The sequence below is a fragment of the Triticum urartu genome, chromosome 6 (genome assembly GCF_003073215.2).
Source record: "Triticum urartu cultivar G1812 chromosome 6, Tu2.1, whole genome shotgun sequence".
Taxonomy (NCBI): domain Eukaryota; kingdom Viridiplantae; phylum Streptophyta; class Magnoliopsida; order Poales; family Poaceae; genus Triticum; species Triticum urartu.
Genome location: NC_053027.1, coordinates 237,002,081 through 237,028,307, shown reverse-complemented (window position 1 = coordinate 237,028,307; position 26,227 = coordinate 237,002,081). Strand labels below are relative to the sequence as shown.

The 26,227-nt window shown below is 47.1% G+C and overlaps 3 protein-coding genes across 6 annotated transcripts; 1 reads left to right on the top strand and 2 right to left on the bottom strand.

Annotated features, from left to right (window-relative positions):
• Positions 1-114: 114 nt before the first annotated feature.
• LOC125512789 (UDP-N-acetylglucosamine transporter ROCK1) lies at positions 115-13,256 on the top strand. 2 transcript variants are annotated; one of them, XM_048677870.1, is made up of 7 exons: positions 115-543; positions 4,290-4,338; positions 4,411-4,637; positions 11,246-11,444; positions 11,515-11,658; positions 12,619-12,693; positions 12,783-13,256. In XM_048677870.1, the coding sequence occupies exons 1-7, from the start codon at positions 383-385 to the stop codon at positions 12,945-12,947; spliced, it is 1,020 nt and encodes a 339-aa protein (XP_048533827.1). In that variant the 5' UTR covers positions 115-382; the 3' UTR covers positions 12,948-13,256. The 2 variants fall into 2 exon arrangements, with proteins under 2 accessions (XP_048533827.1, XP_048533828.1); XM_048677871.1 differs by having other exon boundaries at positions 117-507.
• A 681-nt stretch (positions 13,257-13,937) lies between these two features.
• LOC125512786 (cryptochrome-1) lies at positions 13,938-17,711 on the bottom strand. 2 transcript variants are annotated; one of them, XR_007285547.1, is made up of 5 exons: positions 16,857-17,711; positions 16,062-16,277; positions 15,267-15,976; positions 14,282-15,160; positions 13,938-14,175 (listed from the first exon to the last, which is right to left on the bottom strand). XR_007285547.1 is itself a non-coding variant. In XM_048677868.1 (5 exons), the coding sequence occupies exons 1-4, from the start codon at positions 17,203-17,205 to the stop codon at positions 14,339-14,341; spliced, it is 2,097 nt and encodes a 698-aa protein (XP_048533825.1). In that variant the 5' UTR covers positions 17,206-17,701; the 3' UTR covers positions 13,938-14,175; positions 14,326-14,338. The 2 variants fall into 2 exon arrangements, 1 of the variants encoding a protein (XP_048533825.1); XM_048677868.1 differs by having other exon boundaries at positions 14,326-15,160; positions 16,857-17,701.
• Positions 17,712-21,627: 3,916 nt separating this feature from the next.
• On the bottom strand, positions 21,628-24,905 carry LOC125512784. 2 transcript variants are annotated; one of them, XM_048677867.1, is made up of 4 exons: positions 24,586-24,905; positions 23,886-23,965; positions 23,325-23,447; positions 21,628-22,084 (listed from the first exon to the last, which is right to left on the bottom strand). In XM_048677867.1, the coding sequence occupies exons 2-4, from the start codon at positions 23,915-23,917 to the stop codon at positions 21,799-21,801; spliced, it is 441 nt and encodes a 146-aa protein (XP_048533824.1). In that variant the 5' UTR covers positions 23,918-23,965; positions 24,586-24,905; the 3' UTR covers positions 21,628-21,798. The 2 variants fall into 2 exon arrangements, with proteins under 2 accessions (XP_048533824.1, XP_048533823.1); XM_048677866.1 differs by lacking the exon at positions 23,886-23,965 and having other exon boundaries at positions 24,586-24,902.
• Positions 24,906-26,227: the final 1,322 nt, after the last annotated feature.

Sequence of the window (26,227 nt, the reverse complement as noted above, 5' to 3'; positions counted from 1 at the left end):
ATTGGATGTCCCATTGTAGGGCTCCTTTTTAGGGCAGCTGTTGGAGTTGAAAATTTTATGATGCCCTGAAATTACTTTTTGATACATTAAATAGTTTTTCCAAATGCTCTATTTATTCTAGAGCAGTCGTTTGGAGATGCTCTCGAGTCCAGAAGTCCAGATCCCCAATTTCCCTCTCCCTCCAAATCCGACCTCGCTTCCGAATTCCCTTCTACCCCTGGTTTGCTAGGCTCCACCTCGCCTCGGCACCGAGTTTCCGTATCGACTCTACGCCGCATAGGCAGCGGCCAGCCATCGTCCCCCTCCAGTGCCTAGAGTAACCCGCTGAAGTGGCAATCCAGCCGAACTTGTTTTCGATCGGAGCCGGGCACGGCGAGGGCGAATGGGTTCGGCTTCTAAGCCATCTCCGACGGCGGCCGCGCCTAGCCGGCGTAAGGTAGCGCTCTGCCTGACGCTCCTCACCCTGCAGTACGGCGCCCAGCCCCTAATCTCCAAGCGCTGCGTCGGGTACGCCGCGCACCTTCGTATCACCTCGCCCTCAAAGTTACTCTCTCATCTCTAATGCTTGGCTACTCCGGCATCTATCGCTGTATGTCAGTCCCTTCGTGCTGTTCCCGTTCGATTTGGGGAATTTTATGTGGTGGTGTTTGGGAAAATATTTGCCAAAAACATGTACTAGGCTATAGAGTTGAGCAACAGGGTGTCGACTAGGTAATGATGAGAACGAATGACACCATCACCTTCATGGGTTCAACAGATTGGTATAACAGCCTAGCCTGGACTGGTTGGGTGGATGCAGATTGTTATGCGCTTGTGATGACTGATGGCTTTATGATTGTTTCAGGCTGCATCCGGTTAGCAGAATGCTCATTATGTTTAGGGTGTTATGCTACTTGAGTCTTGAGTGGATATATATGCCATCAGATTTTGTTATTTGGCACCTGACAGTGCCTGGGTAATACAATGTTTTTTTAGGGATCTGGTGATAAAATCATAATTAACTCAATAGTCCGATCTTATTATTCATGAAACAGTGATGTGTAAGCTGTCTTTTCAGATGTTATCCTCTTCTATGAAATCATAAGCCTAGATGCAGAGTTCGTAAGGGCAAACCCGTGGGCGTCAACTAGTCGTGGCTTCGCCTGCAGCGAGGTGCAGTGGGCTGGCCCAGTCCGGGGCTTTGCTGCGCGCGTCCGCATCTGTTTGTTTATTTGTTTTTTCCCTCTTACTTTCTGCTGTGGTTTTTGTCTTCGAAAACACTAACGCCCACACGTGTGGGCGTTACCCAATTCGCCCACACGCCTGGATCATCGTTCATTGTCTTTTGCACGAATCTTGACACGAAAAGGTGAATTTGGTATGCCACGTAGGACGGGGCTGGTGTGTGGGCGTTGGAGAGTTTGCCCACACGCCCGCATCATGCTGTTTGCCAGCTGCATTGTGTGGGCGAACTGCTTTTCGCCCACACAGCCACCAACTAGGTCATGCGCGTGTGGGCGAACTGCTTTTCGCCCACACGACACTACTACCTTGTGGATGGCAACTGCAGTTACGCGAACGTGGCAACTCGGTACACACACATGGCAACTGTGATTCTTTGCTACATGGCAACTGCAGTTACGCGAACGTGGCAACTCGGTACACACACATGGCAACTGTGATTCTTTGCTACACGGCAACTGCAGTTGCGCGTACGTGGCAACCAGATAAACACACATTGCAACTGTGATTAACAATACATGGCAATTATGGTTGGACCACACGTGGCAACTAGGTAAACACACATGGCAACTACTGTTTTGACCATATGTGACAAGTAGTTAATCACACACGGCAACTACGGTTTGATTACACGCGGCAACTACCATAAATTGGACATGACAACTATAGTTAACCAAAACAGATAGAGTTGCCATGCTTTTACAACTACACTTGCCATCCCGGATGACTACATCTGCCAACCAGGATGGCAACTAAATCGTCATCCCACGGGGTACCTAACGTAGCTGCGTCAGGATGTGTGGGCATTTTTGCTTCGTGCCACACGCACGGGGTGGAGATGAGTAGTATTTGTTGGGCGTGTGGCACGAAGTAGCCGCGCCCACACGTGTGGGCAATTCTAATGTCCGCCCACACACAGCCCGTGTGGGCTGCCTCCTGCTCACACCACACACGGTGTGTGGGCGCATGTCGTATATGCCACACGTGTGGCAGTTATCGGCGTCCTTTGTCTTAGTGTTTTTCTTTTCCTTTTTCTGTTTTGGTTTTTATTTATTTATTTTCATTTTTGTTCTAATTTTTTTTTCGTTTTTTCCCTTCTGTTTTTTTCCTGGTTTGGTTTTTTACTTTTAATTTTTTGCGTTGTTTTCCTTTTTGATAGTTTTCTCTGTGAACTTTTTCCTAATGTACATCAAACTTTTATTTAATATACGATGAACATCTTTCAATGCAAACCAAACTATTCTTTTAGTCGATGATAGTCGGACATGGGTTATAGAAAGTTAAGAGCTATGGAGACAAACTTTGGAATCAGAAGGTTTTAAGCTTAGTAGAACTAAAGTTGAGTACATGAGGTGCGGTTTCAGTACTACTAGGGATGAGGAGGAGGAGGAGGTTAGCTTTGATGGGTAGGTGCCTAGGTGGTACCTCAGAAGGACACCTTTTGATATTTGGGGTCGATGCTGCAGAAGGATGGTAATATCGATGAAGATGAGTCATCGAATCAAAGCCGGATTGATGAAGTGGTGCCAAGCTTCTGGTGTTCAATGTGATAAGAGAGTGCCACAAAAGCTAAAAGACAGCTTCTATAGGACGGCGATTCGACCCGCAATATTGTATGGCGCTGAGTGTTGGCCGATTAAAAAGCGACATGTTCAACAGTTAGGTGTAGCGGAGATGCGCATGTTGAGATGGATGTGTGGCCACACAAGAAAGGATCGGATCGATGATATACATGATAGAGTTGGGGTAGCACCGATTGAAAAGAAGCTTGTTCAACATCGTCTGAGACGGTTTGGGCATATTCAACGTAGGCCTCCAGAAGCTGCAGTGCATAGTGGGTGGTTAAAGCGTGCTGATAATGTCAAGGAAGGTCAGGTTAGACCAAACTTTGACATGGATTAGTCCGTACGGAGAGATCTGAAGGACCGAAATATCACCAAAGAACTAGCCATGGACAGGGGTGTGTGGAAGTTAGCTATTGATGGGCTAGAACCATGAGTTGGTTTCGAGATCTTATGGGTTTCAGCTCTAGCCTACCCCAACTTGTTTGGGACTAAAGGCTTTGTTGTTGTTGTAGTTGAACATTTTTTTATATACAGTGAACTTCTTTTAGTGTATGGTGAACATTTTTTAATACAAACTAAACATTTTTTATCAGATGCTGAACATTTTTTTAATACACATGAAACTTTTTTAGAACACACCGAACATTTTTTGAAAAAACCCCAAAAGAAAACCGAAGAGAAAAACATCCAACAGCCAGTTTTTCCAAAAAAGGGAAAACAAAAAACAAAAATACGCTCAATTGTGCTTGCTAGATGGGGCCGGCCCATTTGCGCTCCCTTCAGGTTTCGCCTGTGCTTTTTGATGTCTATGGGGGTCGATCAGGATGTCTCGTTCATAAGTGCTTGAATAGGAAAATTTCTTGATCCTGGTGACTACCTGGGAAATGATTCTATGCCCGAAATGCTTAGAATTTCTTTGAATGCCTGAATTAAAACAGACAATCCCTGTCAATAATTACCCAGAAGTCAATCAAAACTCGGTATTTAATGTTTAAATTTTGACAAAAAAGAACCTTTGAGAAGAAAACTAGTTCCCACTGGCTGATGATCTGAAACCAGTACTACCTGTGGTCAGTGATTTTTTAAACAAGCAGTTTTTAACACTTTGTCTCAGTCAATCAAATTGCCAGACATGTTTTCTTAACAATTGATGAATCAGATGGACACATAGTTCGCTAATATTTAATAATTTAATATTTATGTAATATGTAAAACTGCATCAGTTGAGTTCTTGCCAGATCCCTCAGTCACTATGGTGCCAGAAATGGCTTTGTTGGCAATTGATGAATCAATGGACACATACTCTGTTTGTTAATGATGTAATACTCTTGTAAAACAGCACTAGTTAACAGTTAAGTTTTGGGCATTGCCCTTTAACAATTCCTTAGAGCCAGGTTGTGTATTTCATGATCTTGGACCGTGGATTTCCTTCTACTAACGAAATAGTCGAACAAAGTACTATCTGGATGTGCTTAACCCATTTTGTTGCTTATATTGCTGCAGGCAAGGAGTCATAGTGACTTCATTAGTTCTTGCAATTGAATTCTTAAAGGTATGATAATAATTATATAACCTAGATTGTTCTTTACCGTGACATTCTGTCATTCTGTATACATGTGTACAGGTTATATGCGCGGTCATTTTATTGGTGGCAGAGGGTAGTCTGAAGGCGCAATTCAGTAATTGGAGTCTTGTTGGATCACTGACTGCATCAGGACTTCCTGCTGCCATCTATGCACTTCAGAATAGCCTGTTGCAGATATCATACAAGAATTTGGATTCCCTGACCTTTTCAATCCTTAACCAGACCAAGCTATTATTCACAGCATTCTTCACATATCTTATTTTGGGGTATGCTGATTACCCTATTTGAATTACATACTGTTAAGTCTTGACAAGTGACAACATTGAAGATCCTGTGATGCATTAACCATGAAAATGTAGGCAAAGCAATACTTTGGACTTTCTGAATGAATAGTATTCGATTTGTAATGTCATCACGCTGCATGAACAACCACTTCTTGCTTATTTTGGTAACTGTAGCTTGATGCTATTAAGTTTGATTTGTCTTGAGCATAGCTCCATGGAAAGGCAGCATGTTATGACCGGTTTGGTCTATACTAGGAAGAGGCCCACCAGTCACTAGTATTAGGGGCTTGGCCCACAAGTTATCTTAGGCAAGTTATTTTAGGCAAGTTATCTTAGGCTAAAGTTATAATTACTAGTTGTAAGACACCGTTGAAATCAGGCAATAAAGATATTATCATCTTCTGTTGCCCGGCTCCTTGAGGAGCCGGAACCCTAGCCGCCGCCGCCTCTAAACCCTAGCCGCGACGGCGCCTGTCCGCCGGCGCGCCCGCTCAAGCCCTCGTCCCCCTCCTCCTTGCCCATACAATCTGCACCGGAGGCCTGGTAGGAACCCTAGTCCTACCAATTTGGTATTCAGAGACACCAGCTCGATCATGTCGCTTCCTCCATCACCGCCGTCGCTGCCAAACACCACCGCCTCGCCTACGCTGCCGCCAGCCCCGTCCGCGTCCATGTCGGCGCTCACATCCGGGACGGCCACCCCGACAGCGCCGACCGCCACCGCGGCAGAGCCGCCCCCATCCTCTCGCCCGAGGAGGTCTCGGGCACCCTTCGGGAGCTCGTCCAGGCGGTCAAGGGCATCAGCCTCTACCTCGCCGAGAACCAGCCCCCGCCGCCGAGCGCCGCCACCACCGCCTACGGGCCGCCGCCGCTCCCATGGGCCGCCCCGGCCTTCCAGTCGCCCTACGGAGGGCCGCCCCCGCCGCCGCTGCTGCTGCAGCATTACCCGACCGTGGGGCACCCTTGGTCCGCGTGGCCGGCTGCCACCGCACCGCTGGGGGGCCCCTCCTAGCAGCTTCTCCAGGCGCCTCCGCCGGCTACTTCGACGCTGGCTGCGGCGCCGCAGCTCCTCCAGGCACCGCCACCGTCAACTACATCACCACCCGCACCCAGGCCCACGGGTCGGCCCCTGCACCAGGTGCAGTTTCCGCCATCACCGTCGCCAATTCCCGCGTGGGCGGCCGGCTCGTCTCCGGGCCCGGTGTATACCACGGCGCCGGAGCACCCGACGCCCTCCCTCCGGTTTGACCGTCCCTCCGGCTCGGCGACCTACGCCTCGGAGATCCCCGACCCAGCACACTCGCTGCCGCCGACTGCAGCAACCCCCGGGCATGGCGGTCCGACACCCCCTCGCTTCACCAAACTGGACTTCGCCACCTACGAGGGCACGGAGGACCCGCTCAACTGCCTCAACCAGTGCGAGCAGTTCTTTCGCGGGCAGCGGACGCTCGCTTCGGATCGTACCTGGCTCGCGTCCTATCATCTTCGCGGCGCGGTGCAGACCTGGTACTACGCCCTCGAGCAGGACGAGGGCGGCATGCCACCATGGGAGCGCTTCCGGGAGCTCTGTCTTCTCCGGTTCGGGCCTCCTATCCGCGGGAGCCGCCTGGCGGCCCTCGGCCGTTTACAGTTCACCTCCACGGTTCAGGACTACGCCGACCGCTTCCAGGCCCTGGCGTGCCACGCGCCGAGCGTTTCTGGGATTCAGCGCGCCGAGTTATTTGTGGGTGGCCTGCCGGACCATATTCGCGTGGACGTCGAGCTCCGGGATTCCCCCGATCTCCAGACGGCCATGTACTACGCCCGAGCTTTCGAGCAGCGGGCCCAGGCACTGCAGCAACAGCCCGAACGGGGCGGCCGCCAGCCCAGTCGACCAGCGCCGACTTCCCCAGCACCGGGCCGGCCACCTCCAGTCGCGACGACCACGCCCCCGGCCACCACGCGGACTTTCCGCCGGTTGTCACCGGCCGAGCAGCAGGAGCGTCGCCGTCAGGGACTCTGCTTCAACTGTGATGAGCCCTACACGCCGACCCATGTCTGCCCCCGCCTCTTTTACTTGGAGACGGTCGACTACACCGAGGCGGACGACTCGGCCGATGCGACACCACCACCCGAGGCGGCCGCGGACACGCCCGCGGATCCCACGGCGACGGCGTGCGTCGTCTCCCTCCACGCCCTCGCCGGCATCCGTGGCGAGCGGACCATGCCGCTGCCGGTGACGATCCATGGCGAGCGGCTGGTGGCACTGCTGGATACTGGCTCCACCCATAACTTCTTGCCCGAGGCGACCATGCGTCGGCTAGCCCTTCCAACGACGGGCGGGGAGCGCTTGTGGATCACGGTGGCGAACGGCGATCGCCTCCGGTGTCATGGGCTCGCCCGTGACGTACCCATCTCCATTGGTGGCGAACACTTCTCCATTACCTGCGCAGGGATCGACCTCGGCTGCTTCGACTTCATCCTCGGGGTGGATTTTCTACGGACCCTCGGTCCCATCCTATGGGACTTCGACGCGCTCACAATGACGTTCTGGCGGCTGGGCCGCCGCATTCGGTGGGACGACATTGGGGGCGCCGCGTCCTCGGAGGCCGAGCAACCCCTGCTGGATCCCTTCTGCAGCAGCACAGCGACCTCTTCGACGAGCCACGGGGTCTTCCGCCCGCTCGGGTGTACAACCATCATATTCACCTCATGCCGGGTACCCCTCCCGTGGCGGTTCGGCCCTACCGCTACCCTCAGCTGCAGAAGGATGAGTTGGAGCGCCAGTGTGCCCTGATGCTCGCCGCGGGCATCATCCGGATCTCCACGTCACCCTTCACCACCCCGGTGCTGCTCGTCCGCAAGTCGGACGGCACTTGGCGTTTCTGCATCGACTACCGCGCCCTGAACGCGCTCACGCTCAAGGACAAGTTCCCTATACCGGTGGTCGACGAGCTCTTGGATGAGCTCCATGGGGCGCGCTTCTTCACCAAGCTCGATCTCCGGTCGGGCTATCATCAGGTGCGTATGCATCCCGACGACATCGCCAAGACGGCGTTTCGCACCCACCATGGCCACTTCGAGTTCTTGGTGATGCCCTTCGGCCTCGCCAATGCCCCAGCGACTTTCCAGGCCTTGATGAACGACGTCCTCCGGCCCTACTTACGGCGGTTTGTGCTTGTTTTCTTTGATGACATTCTTATCTACAGCGCCACCTGGGCCGAGCACCTCCAGCACGTCGCCATCGTCTTCAACGAGCTTCGGGCGCACCACCTCCACCTTAAGTGCTCGAAGTGCTCGTTCGGGACACCTACCGTCGCCTACGTCGGCCATGTCATCTCTGCCGACGGGGTGGCTATGGACGCCGACAAGGTGGCGGCCGTCTCCGCATGGTCGACACCTCGCTCGCCGCGGGCTCTCCGCGGGTTCCTCGGCCTCGCCGGCTACTACCGGAAATTTATCCGGGAGTTCGGGCTCATCGCGGCGCCCCTCACGCGGTTGCTTCGCCGCGACGCTTTCGCTTGGGACGACGAGGCGACGACGGCGTTCGAGGCCCTCAAGGGGGCCCTCACGACGGGCCCCGTCCTTCAGATGCCCGACTTCGACCGCCCGTTCGTGGTGGACTGTGACGCCTCGGGCGCTGGTTTCGGCACCGTGCTTCATCAGGGCGATGGACCCCTCGCCTTCTTCAGCCGGCCTTTCGCTCCTCGCCATCTCAAGCTGGCGGCATACGAGCGGGAGCTCATTGGCCTTGTGTAGACCGTTCGTCATTGGCGGCCGTACTTGTGGGGACGGTCCTTCCACATTTGCACGGACCACTACAGCCTGAAGTTCTTGCTGGACCAACGGCTGTCGACCGTGCCACAACACCAGTGGATCAGCAAGCTCTTCGGCTTCGACTTCTCCGTCGAGTATCGGCCGGGCCGCCTTAACACCGTGGCTGACGCGCTGTCCCGTCGTGACTCCGACATCACTCCCTCCGTCGACGAGTCCGCCGGGGCGGTCCTGTGCATCCGCTCCGGGCCGACGTTCGGTCTCTTCGCCGACATTCGCCACGCAACTGCGACGGCCGACGACGCCGTCCTTCTTCGGCAGCAGCTCACGGCCGGCGACCTGGAGGAGCCGTGGCGCTTCTCTGACGGTCTGCTTCTCCATGGGCGCCGGATCTTTGTTCCGGCGCATGATGATCTCCGTCACCAGGTGTTACAGCTCGCCCACTCGGCAGGTCATGAGGGTGTGCAGAAAACCCTCCATCGTCTTCGCGCCGATTTCTACATCCCTGGCGATCGCGCCTTGGTCCGCGACTGGGTTCGGTCTTGTCAGACATGCCAACGCAACAAGACGGAGACCCTGCGGCCGGCTGGGTTACTTCAGCCCTTGGAGGTGCCGTCTCAGGTCTGGGCGGATATCTCCATGGACTTCATCGAGGGCCTTCCCAAGGTGGGCGGCAAGTCGGTCATCCTCACGGTGGTCGACCGCTTCTCCAAGTACGCCCATTTCATCGCACTCGGCCATCCGTACACGGCGGCGTCCGTGGCCCGGGCCTTCTTCGACGGCATTGTCCGTCTACACGGGTTCCCTACTTCGATCGTCAGTGATCGGGACCCTGTATTCACGGGCCATGTCTGGCGCGACCTCTTCAGGATGGCGGGTGTCCAGCTCTGCCTGAGTACGGCGTTCCATCCTCAGACAGACGGTCAGTCCGAGGTGGTTAACAAGGTCATTGCCATGTATTTGCGTTGTGTGACAGGTGATCGGCCTCGCGCTTGGGTGGACTGGCTTTCTTGGGCGGAGTACTGCTACAACACCTCCTATCACTCCGCCCTGCGCGCTACGCCGTTTGAGGTGGTCTATGGTCGACCACCCCCGCCTATACTACCGGTGGACCCGGAGACGGCTCGGGCAGCGGTTGCGGGTGACCTTATCCGCACCCGCGACGAGATGCTTGCTGAGGTCCGTCAGCGTCTCCTTCAGGCCCAGCAGCTGGCCAAGCATTACTACGACGATCATCATCGCGAGGCGGAGTTCGCGGTGGGTGACTGGGTGTGGCTGCGTCTTCTCCACCGCTCTACGCAGTCGCTTGACCCGCGCGCCAAGCGCAAGCTCGGGCCTCGCTACGCCGGGCCCTTCCCTATCTTGGAGCGCATTGGGAAGGTGGCCTATCGTCTTCAACTTCCAGCCCGCGCTCGCATCCACGACGTCTTCCATGTGGGGCTGCTCAAGCCTTTTCGTGGCGAGCCACCGGCGGCTCCTCCAGCGCTTCCGCCAACCGCCGATGGTCGCATTCTTCCAGAGCCGGCAAAGGTGTTGCAGGCACAGCTCCGTCGTGGCGTCTGGTTCGTCCTCGTTCAGTGGGCGGGCCTTCCGGAGGAGGAGGCTACTTGGGAGCAGCGTGAGGATTTTCACCAACACTATCCAGACTTTCAGCTCGAGGACGAGCTGTTTGCGCAGGCGGGGAGAGATGTTATGACCGGTTTGGTCTATACTAGGAAGAGGCCCACCGGGCATTAGTATTAGGGGCTTGGCCCACAAGTTATCTTAGGCAAGTTATTTTAGGCAAGTTATCTTAGGCTAAAGTTATAAATACTAGTTGTAAGACACTGTTGAAATCAGGCAATAAAGATATTATCATCTTCTGTTGCCCGGCTCCCTGAGGAGCCGGAACCCTAGCCGCCGCCGCCTCTAAACCCTAGCCGCGACGGCGCCTGTCCGCCGGCGCGCCCGCTCAAGCCCTCGTCCCCCTCGTCCTTGCCCATACAATCTGCGCCGGAGGCCTGGTAGGAACCCTAGTCCTACCACAGCATCGCAAATTTAACACGCTATACTGTTAAGCCTTCAAGTATTTTTTTTTATGGTAACAATCTATGAAACTATGACCACTGCTTTAGGTATAGAATTTAAACCGGAACGTAGGTGATGATCCGGATACCTGTGTGAACATTGGATATATTTTTGAATGGACCATGACACTATTTCAACAGATGAAATCAAGCCAGCAAAAAAGAAAGACATAATCATGCCTGAAGAAATATTGGCCTTCAGCTGTAAATTATCTCAAGGATTTTGACAAACTGCCTGTAATTGGTGGTGGGGTTATAAAGTGAAAATTCTCAGAAGGTGTTTTATCCTCAACCCTGGGTAATATAGGGTTAGTGCGGCAATGGATCCAAGTTATTTTATACGACCACTGGTATTTGGGCTGATATATTTATGCCCATTTCTGTGTTGCTATTGTGTAGTACTCCTTGAGAAAGGATGAAATAAGCAGACTTGACCTCCCTGCTAATTGTCAGAATTCTGATTCGACTGATTCCTTGATTAATGCTTGTGTTTCATACATTTAAGGAGTTGCCTCTTTCTTTATAGAAGTAAGTGTACTGTCTTTTGTGTTCCACATATCACATTGGTTTAATCCATGTGGGGCAGAACAAATCTTGGCAATTTATTTTACGGGCAAATAAACGTGTGTAATTGCGTTCTCTTAATAACTTGTTGGCGGGTGCTTAGTAGTACCCTCGGTATCATTGCTTTTCTATTCACTCTGCGGATAGATATCTATCTGGAGTGATTTCATACTCATTTGGTTGATTTCTTTTGGGGTCATTTTGCAGGCAAAAACAATCACCCAAACAAATTTTAGCATTAGCCCTCTTAATCACTGCGGCTGTCCTTTTAAGCATTGGGGAGAGTAGCAGGAAAGGTGCAAGTGGTGGTAGCTCTGATTATGTCTTACTCTATGGAATCATTCCTGTTACTGTTGCATCTGTGTTGTCTGGTTTGGCCTCTTCGTTATGTCAGTGGGCATCTCAGGTTAGACTTGTCATTCTACTTTCCAGGAAGGAGTTTATCGCCACCATTAACATTTTTTCAACAATTGCAGGTTAAAAAGCATACATCTTACATGATGACTATCGAGATGTCATTTATTGGGAGTATGTGCTTGTTGGCAAGTACCTTTCAGTCACCAGACGGAGAAGCCCTGAGAATATATGGTTTTTTCCATGAATGGACTTTATGGACAGTGGTGAGCTCTTTGTTATTTTGTTATGCCTTGTTTCCTCTTGCTGTTAGGTCAATTTGAGCAAAACAAAATCAGTACAATGCATTACAAACCCATAAGATCATAATCATAATATATTCTAGTTGCATAAAATAAACCGGAATTGAGATGGCTAAGTAAAGTGCGACAAAACCTGACAGTACACCTGAACTAGTTCCTGCCTCCCTTTTTGATGAAGGCATGAAGTTATGTCCTCCCTTTTGGATTGTATTCTGACTTTGAACACTGTGCCAGTCATGTATTTTTTTTTAAATAGTCCGTTATGGGATTGGCTAAGTATCAAAAACTTCATCTGCAATCTGTTTCCACTTTGCACCCAAAGGGATTTCAGTCTCTGCTACTGCCATTGTTTATGACGGTGGAAGAATATGGGTAACTACTTCAATAGAGATGGCCAGATGGCATGACATAGGGCGTTGAGTAGAAAATGTGTCAGGGAGCAAGGACATAATAGATTGTTAAACTACTACTAATATTGCTTGATTCCTAATTTATACATGCGGTGCCCCTTTTGTAGTCTTTAGAAATGGGCCATTGATTTGCGAGTCATATGGCCACTGCTTCCCTTTGTGATACTACAATCTTATGCTAATCATTTGAGGTAAAAGAGAAATCTTTGAACTGATTTAAAGAGCATCGCTAACATATCCAATACACACACTTTCATTTCAAATGATGATTTGGGCCATTCATGAGCAGGAAGGACCATTGACTTCCCTTTGTGGTACAATTTCATGCTATTTACTTGAGTTAACTGTATATAGGAACACTTGGAAAAATCTTCGCAATAATTTAAAAGTGCATCTGTAATATATCCAAATGTACATAGTTTCAATTCAAAAGATGATTTGTGGAAAGTATGAAAAATGCTGTACGTTATATGAATCTTTAAACCTCAATAGTAATCTTCACTCATTTCCTCAGATACCAGTGTTAATGAATGCTGTCGGTGGGATTCTTGTTGGTCTTGTCACATCATATGCAGGAGGTATTAAAAAGGCAAGTGCTTGAAATACCACTAAATGGAATACACTTTCCTTTCATTTGGTCCGAAAAATTGAACTATCCTTTTTTTCTTTTCTTATCAGGGTTTTGTGATTGTCTCGGCTCTCCTCGTAACTGCATTACTCCAGTTTATATTTGATGGGAAGCCGCCATCACTGCATTGCCTGGTGGCACTGCCACTTGTTATGACAAGCATATTCATTTACCAGAAGTATCCGTACGTTGACAGTAAGAAGAAAGACAGATAAACATGCTCGTCAGAGAAAGGTTTTACTTAGCATCAACAACGTAATACTGACTAGTATTTTATCCGACGGAAGTTGAAGTTGGTACTGAGAAAATGGGGCCATATTTGACCTGGAAGAGTGTGTATTCATGGAGTAATGTATCAACCATCTGTCGATCCCCACTGTGAACTGAATTATTACTAGCTTCACTAAACATGTAGTCGATTCCAGTTAATTTCATGTTGGTTGTATTGTCTTCTACTCTTGAGCTATTGTTGTGTGGGTCAAGCCTTTCTGAGTAGTATTATATTTTGAGCTGTTGTGATTGTTTGAACTTTGATCATGAGGAGAGGAGGGAACATCATCTTCCATACTAATTGTAACAGAACACCCCAAATACTAACACGGGTTTCATGCCCACAATCCTTATTGTATTCTGGCAACGTAGGGTAATATTTCTCGTTTCAATTTAGCACCGTCTTATGATGGTTCCATCATCATCAGACCAGATGAGTTGCTTGTCATTTTCTTGCTAACGTTCTCACTATGCCAGAACACAGTGGCAGATGTGCCCAATATGCTCCTGGTCCCAGCTAATGATAGGATTGTGGGGCCCTGCTCTGTCCACTTGTGTTAATTTTGAATGGATCGCGTCCCCCCTGTCGCCAGTACTATTTTGTAGCAGCTCCCAGTTACACCACTACCCATTTTGATTGTAAGGCCATGAAGAAAGAAACGTATGGTCCTCTGATGTTCATCTATGCTGTCTCCGGTGAGGCTTGTGCAGTTTCGTTTTAACTTACTTTTGGCTTGTTCGTGTTTCAGATCGTTGTATCATTTTTGGCTTGTTCGTGTTTCAGATCATTGTATCATTCCTATCAGTATACACTTTGCCAAAGGTTTGTTTCCGAGTCAAGCTATGTGGTGACTTCTTGGTCGGCAAAGATGGCAAGAACCAAAGGTAATGTACCATTACAGACATAACCTTTATCTGATAAACGGTGCACATCCTTTTGACAACTAGCAATCTATACTATTACCACAGAAGTTTTACAAGTCTAGTTTTACATAACTTATTGCACCCATGAATGAAGCTGCATCACTTGGTTCTTCCTGCATACCAAGGCTATAGGTGAACAGAAGGCAATATAATGTACATACGTCACTCTCCAACTCCCTACACAACTAAATTCGTTCATGCAACTGGGCAAAAGTTTTCCACTTGGCAGCCCGCTGTTGTTTCATCCAGCTTCAAAAAAACAAAATAAAATAAATGAGGCGTTAGTAAGCATGTACTAGAATGCTCTATTGATATAACGTACAAGTAAATCCTCAAAAAAAAAGATATAACGTACAAGTACATAGGAGTACTTGAGAAGCAAATTCTAGTTGGGTTTACCATGCATCTGAGGTCACGATGACTGGGAGAGCTGATTCCAATTCATCAACCTATGTGACTGCTGCGGGTGCCTGTCCAAATAACTCCTACTGGAAATGTCAGTTTCATCCGCAGCGTAGGGATCTGAATGGCCTGACGCAGCCGGAGGCGACCAGACGGGTACTACCCCACCTTCTCTCCCAGTCCAGCTGCTTGATGCCTCTGAAGTGGATGGTGCTATGCCGCCCTGCACACGGTGACGGTGTAGGGTATACTGCTGCTGCTGCTGGACGCCGTTGTATCTGGCAGCAGTGTCGTCGCTGGCAACTTCATCCCTGACTTCCATCCGAGTCTGAGGCTGGAAATGCACCTGTGATGGCACCTCCGGCCTAGTCACTTCGCTTTCAAAAGCCGCAGAAAGTTCTGTTTCTGTTTCAGCTCTGACCAAGGAAGAGGTGATGCTAGGCACCATCTGATCTGCTCGTCTCCGGCCAGCCATCGCTGGTGTATGGATAGTGGCACGGTCCACTTCCATATGCTGCAGCTCTTGGGGGAAGGCAATGGGTGGCTCGTCTGAGGAGTCTCCCAGGCCTTCCTCCATTCCATTCTCTATCTCAGCACGAGAGGCTGCCTCAAGCTCCCACATCTCTGACAGGGCGTCCTGCAATCTGGACTTGGCTTCATCTAGCTCAACAATGGGGAGAGGGTAATTGGAACCTAGCTCAATTCCTGCAGCCTGCAGCACAGACTCGGGTGCATCCCAGGGGTGGTGTATCCATTCCGTTGGTAGCCTCGCCAGCTCCGGCAGCCATCGCCGGACGTACTCCCCGCATGGGTCGAACTTGTAGCCTTCAAACTGAGAAATGCAATATATACAAAAAATCAAATCAATCGAGAGTGCTAGCTAGCTATTCTGATTATCTTCATACTGTATCATATAGTATGACCCGAAGATGATGTACCTGCGGGTTGTCAATGCGGTCGAGCTCACGGCCATCAGGCAGAGACCCGGAGATGTACTGCCAGCCCAACGCGTCGCTCTCAAGGTCGGCGTCCAGCAAGGTGTCCCAGAAGTACTTCATCCCCCAGCGCCATGGCAGCTGGAGAACCTTGACAAAGAAGCTTGAGACGACGACACGTATGCGGTCATGCAGCCAGCCGGTGGCCCAAAGCTCCCTCATGCCGGCGTCGACAAGAGGGTAGCCGGTCCTACCCTGCCTCCAGACCTTGAAATAGACCTCATTGACCACCCAGGGGAAGAACCTGAGATGAGCCAAGAGGGGCTTCTCGTGGCTGCATGGGTGGTTGAAGGCGAGGTACCTGGAGTACTCTCGCAAGCCGATGGAGCGGAGGAAGAGGCTGCAGCCCTCCTCGCCGTCGCCGTTGCTCTCGTTGCTCCACGTTAGCTGCTTCATCCGTACCTGATGGAAGACCTTGCGGACGCTGAGCTCGCCAAAGTGCAGGTAGGGGGAGAGCAGTGAGGTGTTTGCACTGTCGGCCTTCTTGCGGTTCACGGAGTAGTCGATGAGCGGGCCGTTGATGAAGGCCGTGAAAGCCTTGTCGGCGTTCTGCCACCCCGGCGACCACGCGCGTGCGAGCAGCGCGTTGCTCCCCCTCTCCGACTCGTCTTCGAAGATGAGGTCGTCCGATGAGCAGCACCTCGACAATTCACCTGTCGTTATTGTTCTATATAGGTTAGTAGTGATTGTTCCTCTTCCTCGAAAAAAGGAAGAAGAAAAAAAAAGCAGTGCAGAGACCTGAATTAATCCTCTTGGGTGGCAGCATGGGCGCGGGGGGGTCGACCATACAGAGGCACTTGTTCCAGAAGGGCGTGAACATGGTGAAGGGGCAGCCGTGGTCGTCGAGGACCTCCCATGGCTCGTAGAGCAAGTCGGAGTTGAAGGACTGCACGGTGATGCCCTCGGCCCCCAGCACTTGCTTCACCCGGTGGTCCCGGACCAGCGACAGCGGGTCTACACAGCGGGCAGCAGAGTAGCGCAGACAGCGATTGGTGAGCAACACATGGCCATTTGTTTGTGTCAGCTCACACGATAAGGTGCTTGTTATCAAAAAGGAAAAAAAGTTTGTTTCTTTTCTTAAAACAACTAGTACTAGTAGGAGTAGTAAGTTTTAACTAAACCGGACTAGTAGTAATAAATACTAGGTTGGTGGGTACAAGAACTTTTGGGAATTAAAGACCGAGTGTTCAGGGAGTAGTGTTTGATGCTAAACTTGGAGTTGTTTGACGTGTGGAGTACAGGTTAAGCTAGTAGTATGAAATGAAATATCCACGAATATGATTGATTGGCACACACATCACACAGGAGGGAGAGAGGGTACTGTTGATGCAAAGATTCCCCCCCTCCCCTCCCCTCCCCTCCATTTTCTATTGGATCGTGTTCGAGTGGATCTAGTTCCTTTCTCTTTTTTCTTTTCTTTTTTTAACAGAGAAGAGAAGAAATCTTAACAAAGTAGGAGTAGGAGTAACAGAGAGACCTAGAAAATAAATAAATAACCACAAGCAAGAGTGAGAGATGTAGGAGGAATCGAACCGTAGAGGTGGTTGAAGAAGAGATGGGTGGCGCCGGTGCTGCGGACGAGCTCCAGCAGCGCGGCGACGGTGTCGGTGGACCGTCGGGTGACCAGCCGGGTGGCGCCGAGCCGGCGCAGCGAGGCGTCCAGGTGCTTGAGGCTCTGGCTGAGCCACCACCGGGACACCCGCCCAGGGTAGTACGGCCCGTCCTCCTCCGGCGCCCACACGTACGCCGGCACCACCTCCCCGGCTGTTCGCGCCGCCGCCGCTAGGGCCGGGTTGTCCTCCACGCGCAGGTCCCGCCTGAACCACACCACCGTCCGCGTCCGCTCCCCGGCACCGCCGCTCATCGACGGCGACGCCGACATGACTAGGCACCAAGGCCTTTGTGCGATGACGAGCAGGTAGCTAATTACCAAAGGAAAAAGCTGGATAACGAGCAGCAGCTCAAGGAGCTGTCATGAAGCCAAGAGGCAACAACTTCTTGGCGCTCTGGTGAACAAGATTTGCTTGGATCGGCGAGGGTTTCCTGGAATCGTGGAAGAATGGAGAGTCGACTGGAACGCTTTCCTCAGGGCCGGTGCATGGGGAGTGATGTGGAGTAAATCTGACCGCCCCCTTTTTTCGTACAAAAAAGATTTTCTCGCTGGGAGGTGGGATGGTGGTGTTCTTGCAGAGTTGCAAGGTTTCTTAGTTTTGGTTGGGGAAGGAGAGCTGTGGTCCAATGGAGAGTCAGTGTGGTCTATGGATATTGGGATTGGTTGGTTGGCTTGGATTTGTTCTCAGCTTTTCCCTCTTGTCCGTTTATCCCCTCCGCTCTCTCCTCTCTCTATCTCACTCTCTGCTCCTCTTGGCCTTTCTCCTATCCCATAATATTCGCCTCCATTTTTTTCCGTCTCCGTGGAAAGGAGCTCGATTCTGCGTCTTTCTTGTTCACGCGGACGTGTGGGTGTGCTGGTACGTGTGTCTTGTTCATGTAAACTTGTGTGTGTTGTCACGTGTGTAGTTTATTACTGTTTACTACTGTACCCTCTCCGTTCATGTGTACAGTAGTTGTTAACTCCCGATCACGATGCATGCATGTAACCAAACACCGAGGGGAAATTGTTTTCTCAATGCACGCAACCCATATGCAGGGAACTAAACAACATGCATCTCACTCTCCCATGTAACCTCTAGAAATCGCTAGTATTGGTAATCAAACAACCCCTGGGTAAACCTTGTATGTGTCGAGACATGTCAAGTTGAGATTTTGTTTGGTAGCATGCATTTGGGAGACATGCTTGTCTCAGACTGTGTTTAGTAGTCTCTATTTGGGTAACTTGCATCAATGAAGTTTTGGGTGCCAATGCAACATTTCGACTATATATATATAAAGAAACTAAAAAATGATAAAAAGTTTGCCACAAGTAGTTCAACCATGGAAGATAAAATTATAGCATCCGCAGAAAGAAAAGCAAATGCTATTATTAATAAAAATGATATAATTAATAATAATAAGAATAAGAATATTGTTCAAAAAAGAAGGAAGTTGTTAGTGAAGAAGAGCAATGGGATATCAATAATAAGTTATTATTAGAAAGTTATGAGGAGGAGAAAGAATTAGTAAAAGAAATGTGGTTAGAAGATGAAAAATATGATGATTCGGAACAAAATAGTGATTTCTACAACTCACTAGATGATGTAGTTTCTTGGTTCACTTGGTATTTTTATTTATGAATTCATGGGACGAGTTCTTATGCTAGGGATCCTATAGGAGAAACCTCTGCGTGTGTAGTCCAAAGTGGTGTTTGAATGAGAACCTTGTGGCCGTAGAGAAGTGTTCCCTTCGGATGGAACTGCCTGGGAAGATGATAAGAATTTACCCCATTAATTTGCAATTAAAACTGCTAAGTGAACGCAACTAGCTATATTTGATGCAACATAATGATAAATATGGTGAGTACTCCCTCCGTTTTTATTTAGTCCGCATATTAGCTTTGGTCAAAGTTAAGCTTTGTAAGTTTTGACTAAGTTTATAAACAAAAATATTAATATATACAATAAAAATTCAATACCACTAGATTCATTATTAAATGTACTTTCACATCATATAGATTTGTTATGGTAAATGTTTATATATTTTTCTATAAACTTGATCAAACTTTGCAAAGTTTGATTTCGGTCAAACCTAATATGCAGACTAAATAAAAACAGAGGAAATACTGAGTAGGATTTTACACTACTGCGTACACCATCGGACGAATTATTGGCCTCGCCAGCCCAGAATAAATCATGTATCAAATATATAATCAAGTTAAAACATGAAGGTAATCATATTGAATTAAATATTGCTATATATATATAGTGTTACTATTCATCACCTAGGGTGCAGAATAAGTTATTCTTCACCCGAGGTAATCTTATGATCATTTCATAATTAAATTACGTTTTGAATTCAAATAGTTACATTCATATTGGTTCATTACGTAAAATTTGACATAAAAAATAAAAATATAGGTCATGAGACAAGAAAATTTACAGTTTATGTGTATTTTGGACTATGTTTTTACGTTTGTAATTTTACATAATATAAAATATTTTTTACGTTGATTATATATTTTCTTACGGTCCCTTTTTGCGTCGGAAATAAGACAACTTACGGAACGTAAAATTACAATGCATTGATGGTAAAATAGAGGGGGTGAAGAATAAGTATTCCTCACCCAGGGTGACGAATAGCATGACCCTATAGTGTTACTATTCATCACCCAGGCTGCAGAATAAGTTATTCTTCATCCGAGGTAATCTTACGATCATTTCATAATTAAATTACATTTCGAATTCAAATAGTTACATTTCTATTGATTCATTACGTAAAATTTGACATAAGAAAATAAAAATATAGGTCATAAGACAAGAAAATTTACAGTTTATGTGTATTTTAGACTATGTTTTTATGTTTGTAATTTTACATAACATAAAATATTTTTTACGGTGATTATATATTTTCTTATGGTCCCTTTTTTACGTCGGAAATAAGACAAAACTTACGGAACGTAAAATTACGGTGAATTAATGGTAAAATAGAGGGGAGTAAAGAATAAATAGTCCTCACCCAGAGTGACGAATAGTGTGACCCTCTATATATATATATATATATATAGGACAAATGTTTCTACAAGCAGTATTGTATGTAGTATCTGTCGAAACCGAGGGTACGTACGTGTAGTGTGTAGTATATAGTATATAACAATGATTAGGTAGTATATATACTAATTTTAAGGTAGTATATACCTTTTTTGAGTATGCTCTTTTTTACGTACAAATATGTATGTATTTCACAAATATAACAAAAACTATATATATATATAGGATCGCGCTATTCGTCACCCTGGGTGAGGAATTCTCACCCCAGCCTATCCCATGTCCAGAATTTTGAAGCGTAAGAAACAAAAACACTTGAGGTAAGATTACTATGGGGAGGAAGGAAACCATTCGTTAGCCGCATAAAAGGGAGAGAGGTAGTCTTACATTATGCATGCCACTAAGTTACGTCCTATGAGAAACTATCTAGATTTGATGTGATGGAATTTCACAAAAAGATGTAATGGAAATCTCAGTAGGAATCTTTTTGGTGGTACAATTTCTGGAATTTTGTCCTCAATTATACACTATATTTTTATTTGAATGACATTCCTAAGAGAACCTTATTGTTATCATATAAACACAACATCACCTTTTAGTCTGGGGAATAGTGTTATCTTGAAGGGCCTGAGGCTGAACTTTATTTAAACATTGAAGAATTTACATATCAGCTCTAAGAAAACAGAGCTAGAATTTACAGGGTCAGCTCTTAAGAAAAACAGAACTATAACTCTATACATGGCCTCAGATAGCACACTGATTACACGACCCTCCAGGGAGAACCCTTTGTTTCTTAAGAAAAGCAGAATGGTGCCCCATGCTGAATTATGCTCGCTGGCATGTACCAATTGCTATAGTAGTGTAGATGGTAGAAAATGAGCATATAGTTCATTTCTTCTTAAATTTTTTTCCAGACCAACACTTCAATTCAATTTTGTTGCAGAAGAACAGTTTGATCTAAAAACACAAAGCATGCCTAGGAGCTCACTGAATAGGGGGTGCTGTATCTAGATGAGGTGGCAACAACTGGAAATAAAATGGACCGTGTGGTACAATAGAAGCTTAGTGAATCATTACTGTCGTAATAAAGGAGCTACATAATTCTCATATATAGGTCAGAATGTTACAGAAATAAGATACTCCCTCCGTCCCACAATATAAGAGCGTTTTTGACACTAGTAGTAGATTTGAAGGAAATGTAAGACATTTGACTGAACCAAACACAGATCTTCTCCCATGAGATGGATTGATAAATTGCTTAAATTAGAATTTAAGAGGGTTGAATCAAATACTGGAAGAACTGATGATAGAGAGACTAATCCCATAAAGCCTATATGCACATGGAAAGAAGTATGCTTTCTCAAAATTATCTACATCCAGATCATGGTTATCAAAAAATTGCAGTAGTCCAGACTGCAATATAGCAATTCAATCTGCATACCCTCCAAGAACTAATTACATGTACTACTTGCCAGAATAGAGCTCTGTAGGATTAGGAATCAAGGTTCTGGAGATGGACATCTGGTCGAAGCCCGACTGATTTGCTCTGTGCCTTTGAGAGCTGTTGAACAGCAACATCGGATGGAAGAGTAGCCTCCGGAAGTCACACGTTCCAATTCAAATAGGAACAAAACATTATTCCTGGGATAAGCTCGCAGAAAGAATTTGGAAGCAAAATCGTATTTCCTTTACTCGCTAATTTTGGTCCACACAAGAGAACAATTAAACCAATATACTGTAATTTTTTTTCTGTTCTACTTTACCAGGCCTTCATTGGCATGTCTACATGAACCAACAAGAAGCACATCTGAAAACAGGCTGCTAGTGCTTGTTTGCTAAAGAAATGTTAAGCATGATTGAGGAACAAAATCACCTTTTTCATTGCTATAAACCTGAATTTTAGAGCGTGGAATAGTTGCCCACTCCGCCATGCCCCGCTGCAGTCGGCGAGTCACCTCCTCTATGCCTGCCCGTTGGTGGTTGATTTTGGGGCCACGTTGGGGTTCCAGCCACCTTCCGTGGCCTCTGTTCACAATCTGCCAGATGTCGCTCACCTTGCCATCGATATTCTTCCGGCTCTGTTGCTGCTGCATTTGGAGGCATCGAAACAACGTCGTGTTCCTAAGAAAATGGAGAGTATTCCTAAGAAAATCTAATTACAGATAGGAAAAGGAAGATTGCTACACAGCTTCACAAAAGGAAGACTAAGAAGAATCAACCATATGAAGGTAAGTTATATCTTTTGTGTTCCATGGCAGAGTTCGACATTTTTAGACCAACTTCAATTCAGAATGGAAAGGCCATGGCACCCACCGAAGCCATCCATGTGCTGCCCAAATAGACAAATAATTATGAAGCAACATTTTGGAACTATTGACTCAATTATAGCTATCAGCATACTGCCGGGGTGAAAAATGGAAATGATCAATAGCAGACTGGATAAGCTATCAGCGTACTGCCAGGATGAAAAATAGAAATGATCAATAGCAGACTGGATAAGTAATGTATGCAAAGGCATGCATATAACCATGTAGATGAATCAATATTAAACGGGACGAAAAAGAAAAGCATGTCAATGGCACTATGCCATTGTTACAAATGTATTAAGTCACAGAGTAGAAATTGATCATACTTGAATGGACAGCTTTGCAAGATAGGAAAACGGAATGAAGATGAACAAAATCAATTCCTTACAGTATACATGAATCTAATGTAAAGATGATATGTTGATCTTCCATATAAAATCCATGGTTACGGTTTGTTTCAATAAATGTGCCAACTTAGATGGTAAATTTGCAAGCTTCGACGGAATGTAGAAACTTGGCAGATATGATTTTGTTTCAATGACAAAAGGCTGATGTATGTGTTAAATTTTCATAGCAACTAGCCGCATGATAAGAAAGAAGAAGAAATAATCATTATCTCATGATAGATCAGAAATTATGCCTTGGAGACATGCAGAAGAAGAGCGAAGCTATTTTTTTAATTTGTGCATGATAATTTGCATAGCTATTCATCCTACATGCCAGCGTTGTATTGAAGTGAAGGAGCATCATTAGAATAGGAAACTTGGGCGACAAATCAAGCAAACACTTCTAACTGGACGTGAAAAATGTGTACCTCACAAGCATGCTGAATGTATCCCTGAATAAAATAGAAAGTATTCATCTGACTAGTAAGCCCATAACATCGATTTGTTGGCAGGATTTCCTTATCAAAATTTGATGTTGGGACATGAATTTCTGAAACAAACAACTGCAAGTGCTAGGTTTGGCAACCACAAAATCCCGAATGGAAAACAGTAACAAAACCTGAACCAAAAAAAGCCTAGCTGGACTCAGGATTTAGCTCGCCACTGTACCCTGACGTTGAAGCCCACTGGTGTGCTCCGCGCACCATATAACCACCCGCAGTAGTGCCGAGGCCGGCCGGCGCTTGCTGATGCCACCTGTCGAGCCGGCCGCAGGCGCCCAAAGCTTCAAACCTTTGGGTAAAAGGAAAACAGTCTTAGAAATTGTCCTAGAAAGGAACAGCTTAAAGATTCACGTACACCTAAAGCCTGTACTTGTATGAGCACACAACTTGTAAACACTCCTTAATCTGAATCGCGTTATTCATTTTCTGTCAATGGCTTAATAAACTCCAAAATACAACAATGTTTGCTAACAAGAAAATTTGTTTGCTTTATACTGAATCCCAGATTTGTTGGAATTACCGAAGGCACTAGTTGTGAATTCCAATTAGGCAACTGCATAGTCCAGCTAGCTATGCTTCATTGTAGTATCTCCAAATCAAGCTAATTTCCTAGCGCACATGACCATCTCCTGAAGTGACTGATGCAACCAACTTTGATATAATAAACTCAATAGCAGTCGAACCCCAATCCTAACCAACTAGAACAATAATTTTCCCGCCTGCGCACCATTGTCTTGTCTCCAAGTCCCTTGCATACATCTTCTTCTGCTCCTAGATTTCTTGGCAGAATTTCAATTATTGGTTTGCCTAATAAATTCAAAAAACATAAAGCTAGCATCACCAATACAAATCATATCTTAAGAATAGCATACAACAAAAATCCTCGCAAGGTGAATATTCTTATAGTGAAGAAATATTGCTCGTATGTATGTGCAAATTTCGATTAACACAAATTTACAGATAATTAGCATTGTCAGCTAGGTACAGGCTGATTCTTTATGTAAATCACCACTAACATTCAATTAAGTCAGAACCATCATTTTTTTTACTTCAGGATTAAAATTCGTGAAATTTAGACAAAAGCAAAATCAGAGAGAGGACCACATGTCCCGTGAAAACAAAAGTTGACCTCAGCTAGATCGAAGTCTGATACTCTGCTGTTGTTCCTTTTTCTCCGCAGCCTTAAGCTCCTCCTCTTCTTCTATGTCATCGACACGCCCTTCATCTCCTCCGCTATGATATCCATCTCCACCACCAGGAGCCCTTCTCCAGAATTACCTCCATCACCCGAGCTTCTCATTTTCCTTTCCTTTCTTGGTCTTCTTCCTCTTTCCCCACACCGTTCCCAAAAACCAATAACCCTAACCCCAGAAATTCAGAAGTTTATGGAGGAGGATAGGGGAAGAATAGGAGGAGGCTGGTCTTACTGGCGATAATACCGTCGACGCTGGAGAGGGACGCCGGAGAACGCCGTTGTCCTGCCGAGCTCGCCCGGATCTTGCACCGCCCACGGCGCCTCCGAGTTGCTACCGCATGAGAGAGGAAAGGGAACTACTCCACACGCGAGAGAGGTAGTCCTCGCCGCCGGGTCGTCCGTCCGGTGCCGTCGCTGCCGCTGCCTCCGCCGCAATGACGAGATGTGAAGCATCGGGGCCGGAGGGAGAGAGGAACGAACCGGGGGAGTGGGCTAGTTTTTTTTTTCCTTTTGACATCTGGGGGGTGGGCGACCAGCTAACGTTTGTGTTGAAGTAAAATTACATTGGCTGACCGTTCAGTTAAATGTACACCATCGCTCGGTCGATCGACCCGGTTGAAGAATTACTTATTCTTCAGCCAGGGTCACCAAAAGACAAGGTGGTAAGAGCATTTCATTAGTTAACACATTTCACTAGTTAACACATAATTCCAGAAATAATGCATCATCTTCTCTTGGTTTTCACAGTCTTGTATGTAGCAATCGGCAAGGTGGTAAGAGCAAGTATAATAAGATGATGTAAGTGGGTTATAAGAATTTAAATAATGTATTCTTGTTGAGTTGGAGGAGAGAGAAAATAAACGGGCTGTAGATTAACAGCCAGCTGCGGCAATGCTCCTAGAAACTTTGTGAGAGTGTAAGGTGAGTCATAGTAGTATATATTTACAGCTAACTATTATATGTCTTGCCTATAAAATTGACTATAGATGACATAACAACAACATATAGCCAACATCCGGCTATACTATTAACCATTCCCTAAGAGTCGCCATAGTGCATTAATGTGACGTTTCCAATTCAATTGTACACTAATCATACATGCAAGCGTGTACGATCAAGATCAGGGACTCACGAAAAGATATCACAACACAACTCTAAAAATAAATAAGTCATACAAGCATCATAATACAAGTCAGGGGCCTCGAGGGCTCGAATACAAGTGCTCGATCATAGACGAGTCAGCAGAAGCAACACTATCTGAGTACAGACATAAGTTAAACAAGTTTGCCTTGAGAAGGCTAGCACAAAAAATAGCAACGATCGAAAAGGCAAGGCCTCCTGCCTGGGACCTCCTAACTACTCCTCGAAGCCGAACTCGACGTAGAAACATCCTCGGGATCCTCTGGCTCCTGGACTTCATCATCTGGTTGCATCATCCGAGAAGAAGGAAAAAATGGGGTAAAGGGGGAGCAAAGCAACCGTGAGTACTCATCGAAAGTAGTCGCAAGCAAGGATCTACACTACATATGCATTGGTATCAATGAAATGGGTAGTATCCGTGGACTGAACTGCAGAATGCCAAAATAAGAGGATAGCTAGTCCTATCGAAGACTACGCTTCTGGCAGCCTCCATCTTGAAGCAGATAGAAGAGAGTAGCTGGTAAGTTCACCAAGTATCATCGCATAGCATAATCCTACCCGGCGATCCTCTCCGCGTCGCCCTGTGAGAGAGCGATCACTGGGTTGTATCTGGCACTTGAAAGGGTGTGTTTTATTAAGTATCCGATTCTAGTTGTCATAAGGTCGGGGTACAACTCCGGGTCATCTTTTTACCGAGGGACACGACTATTCGAATAGATAAACTTCCCTGCAGG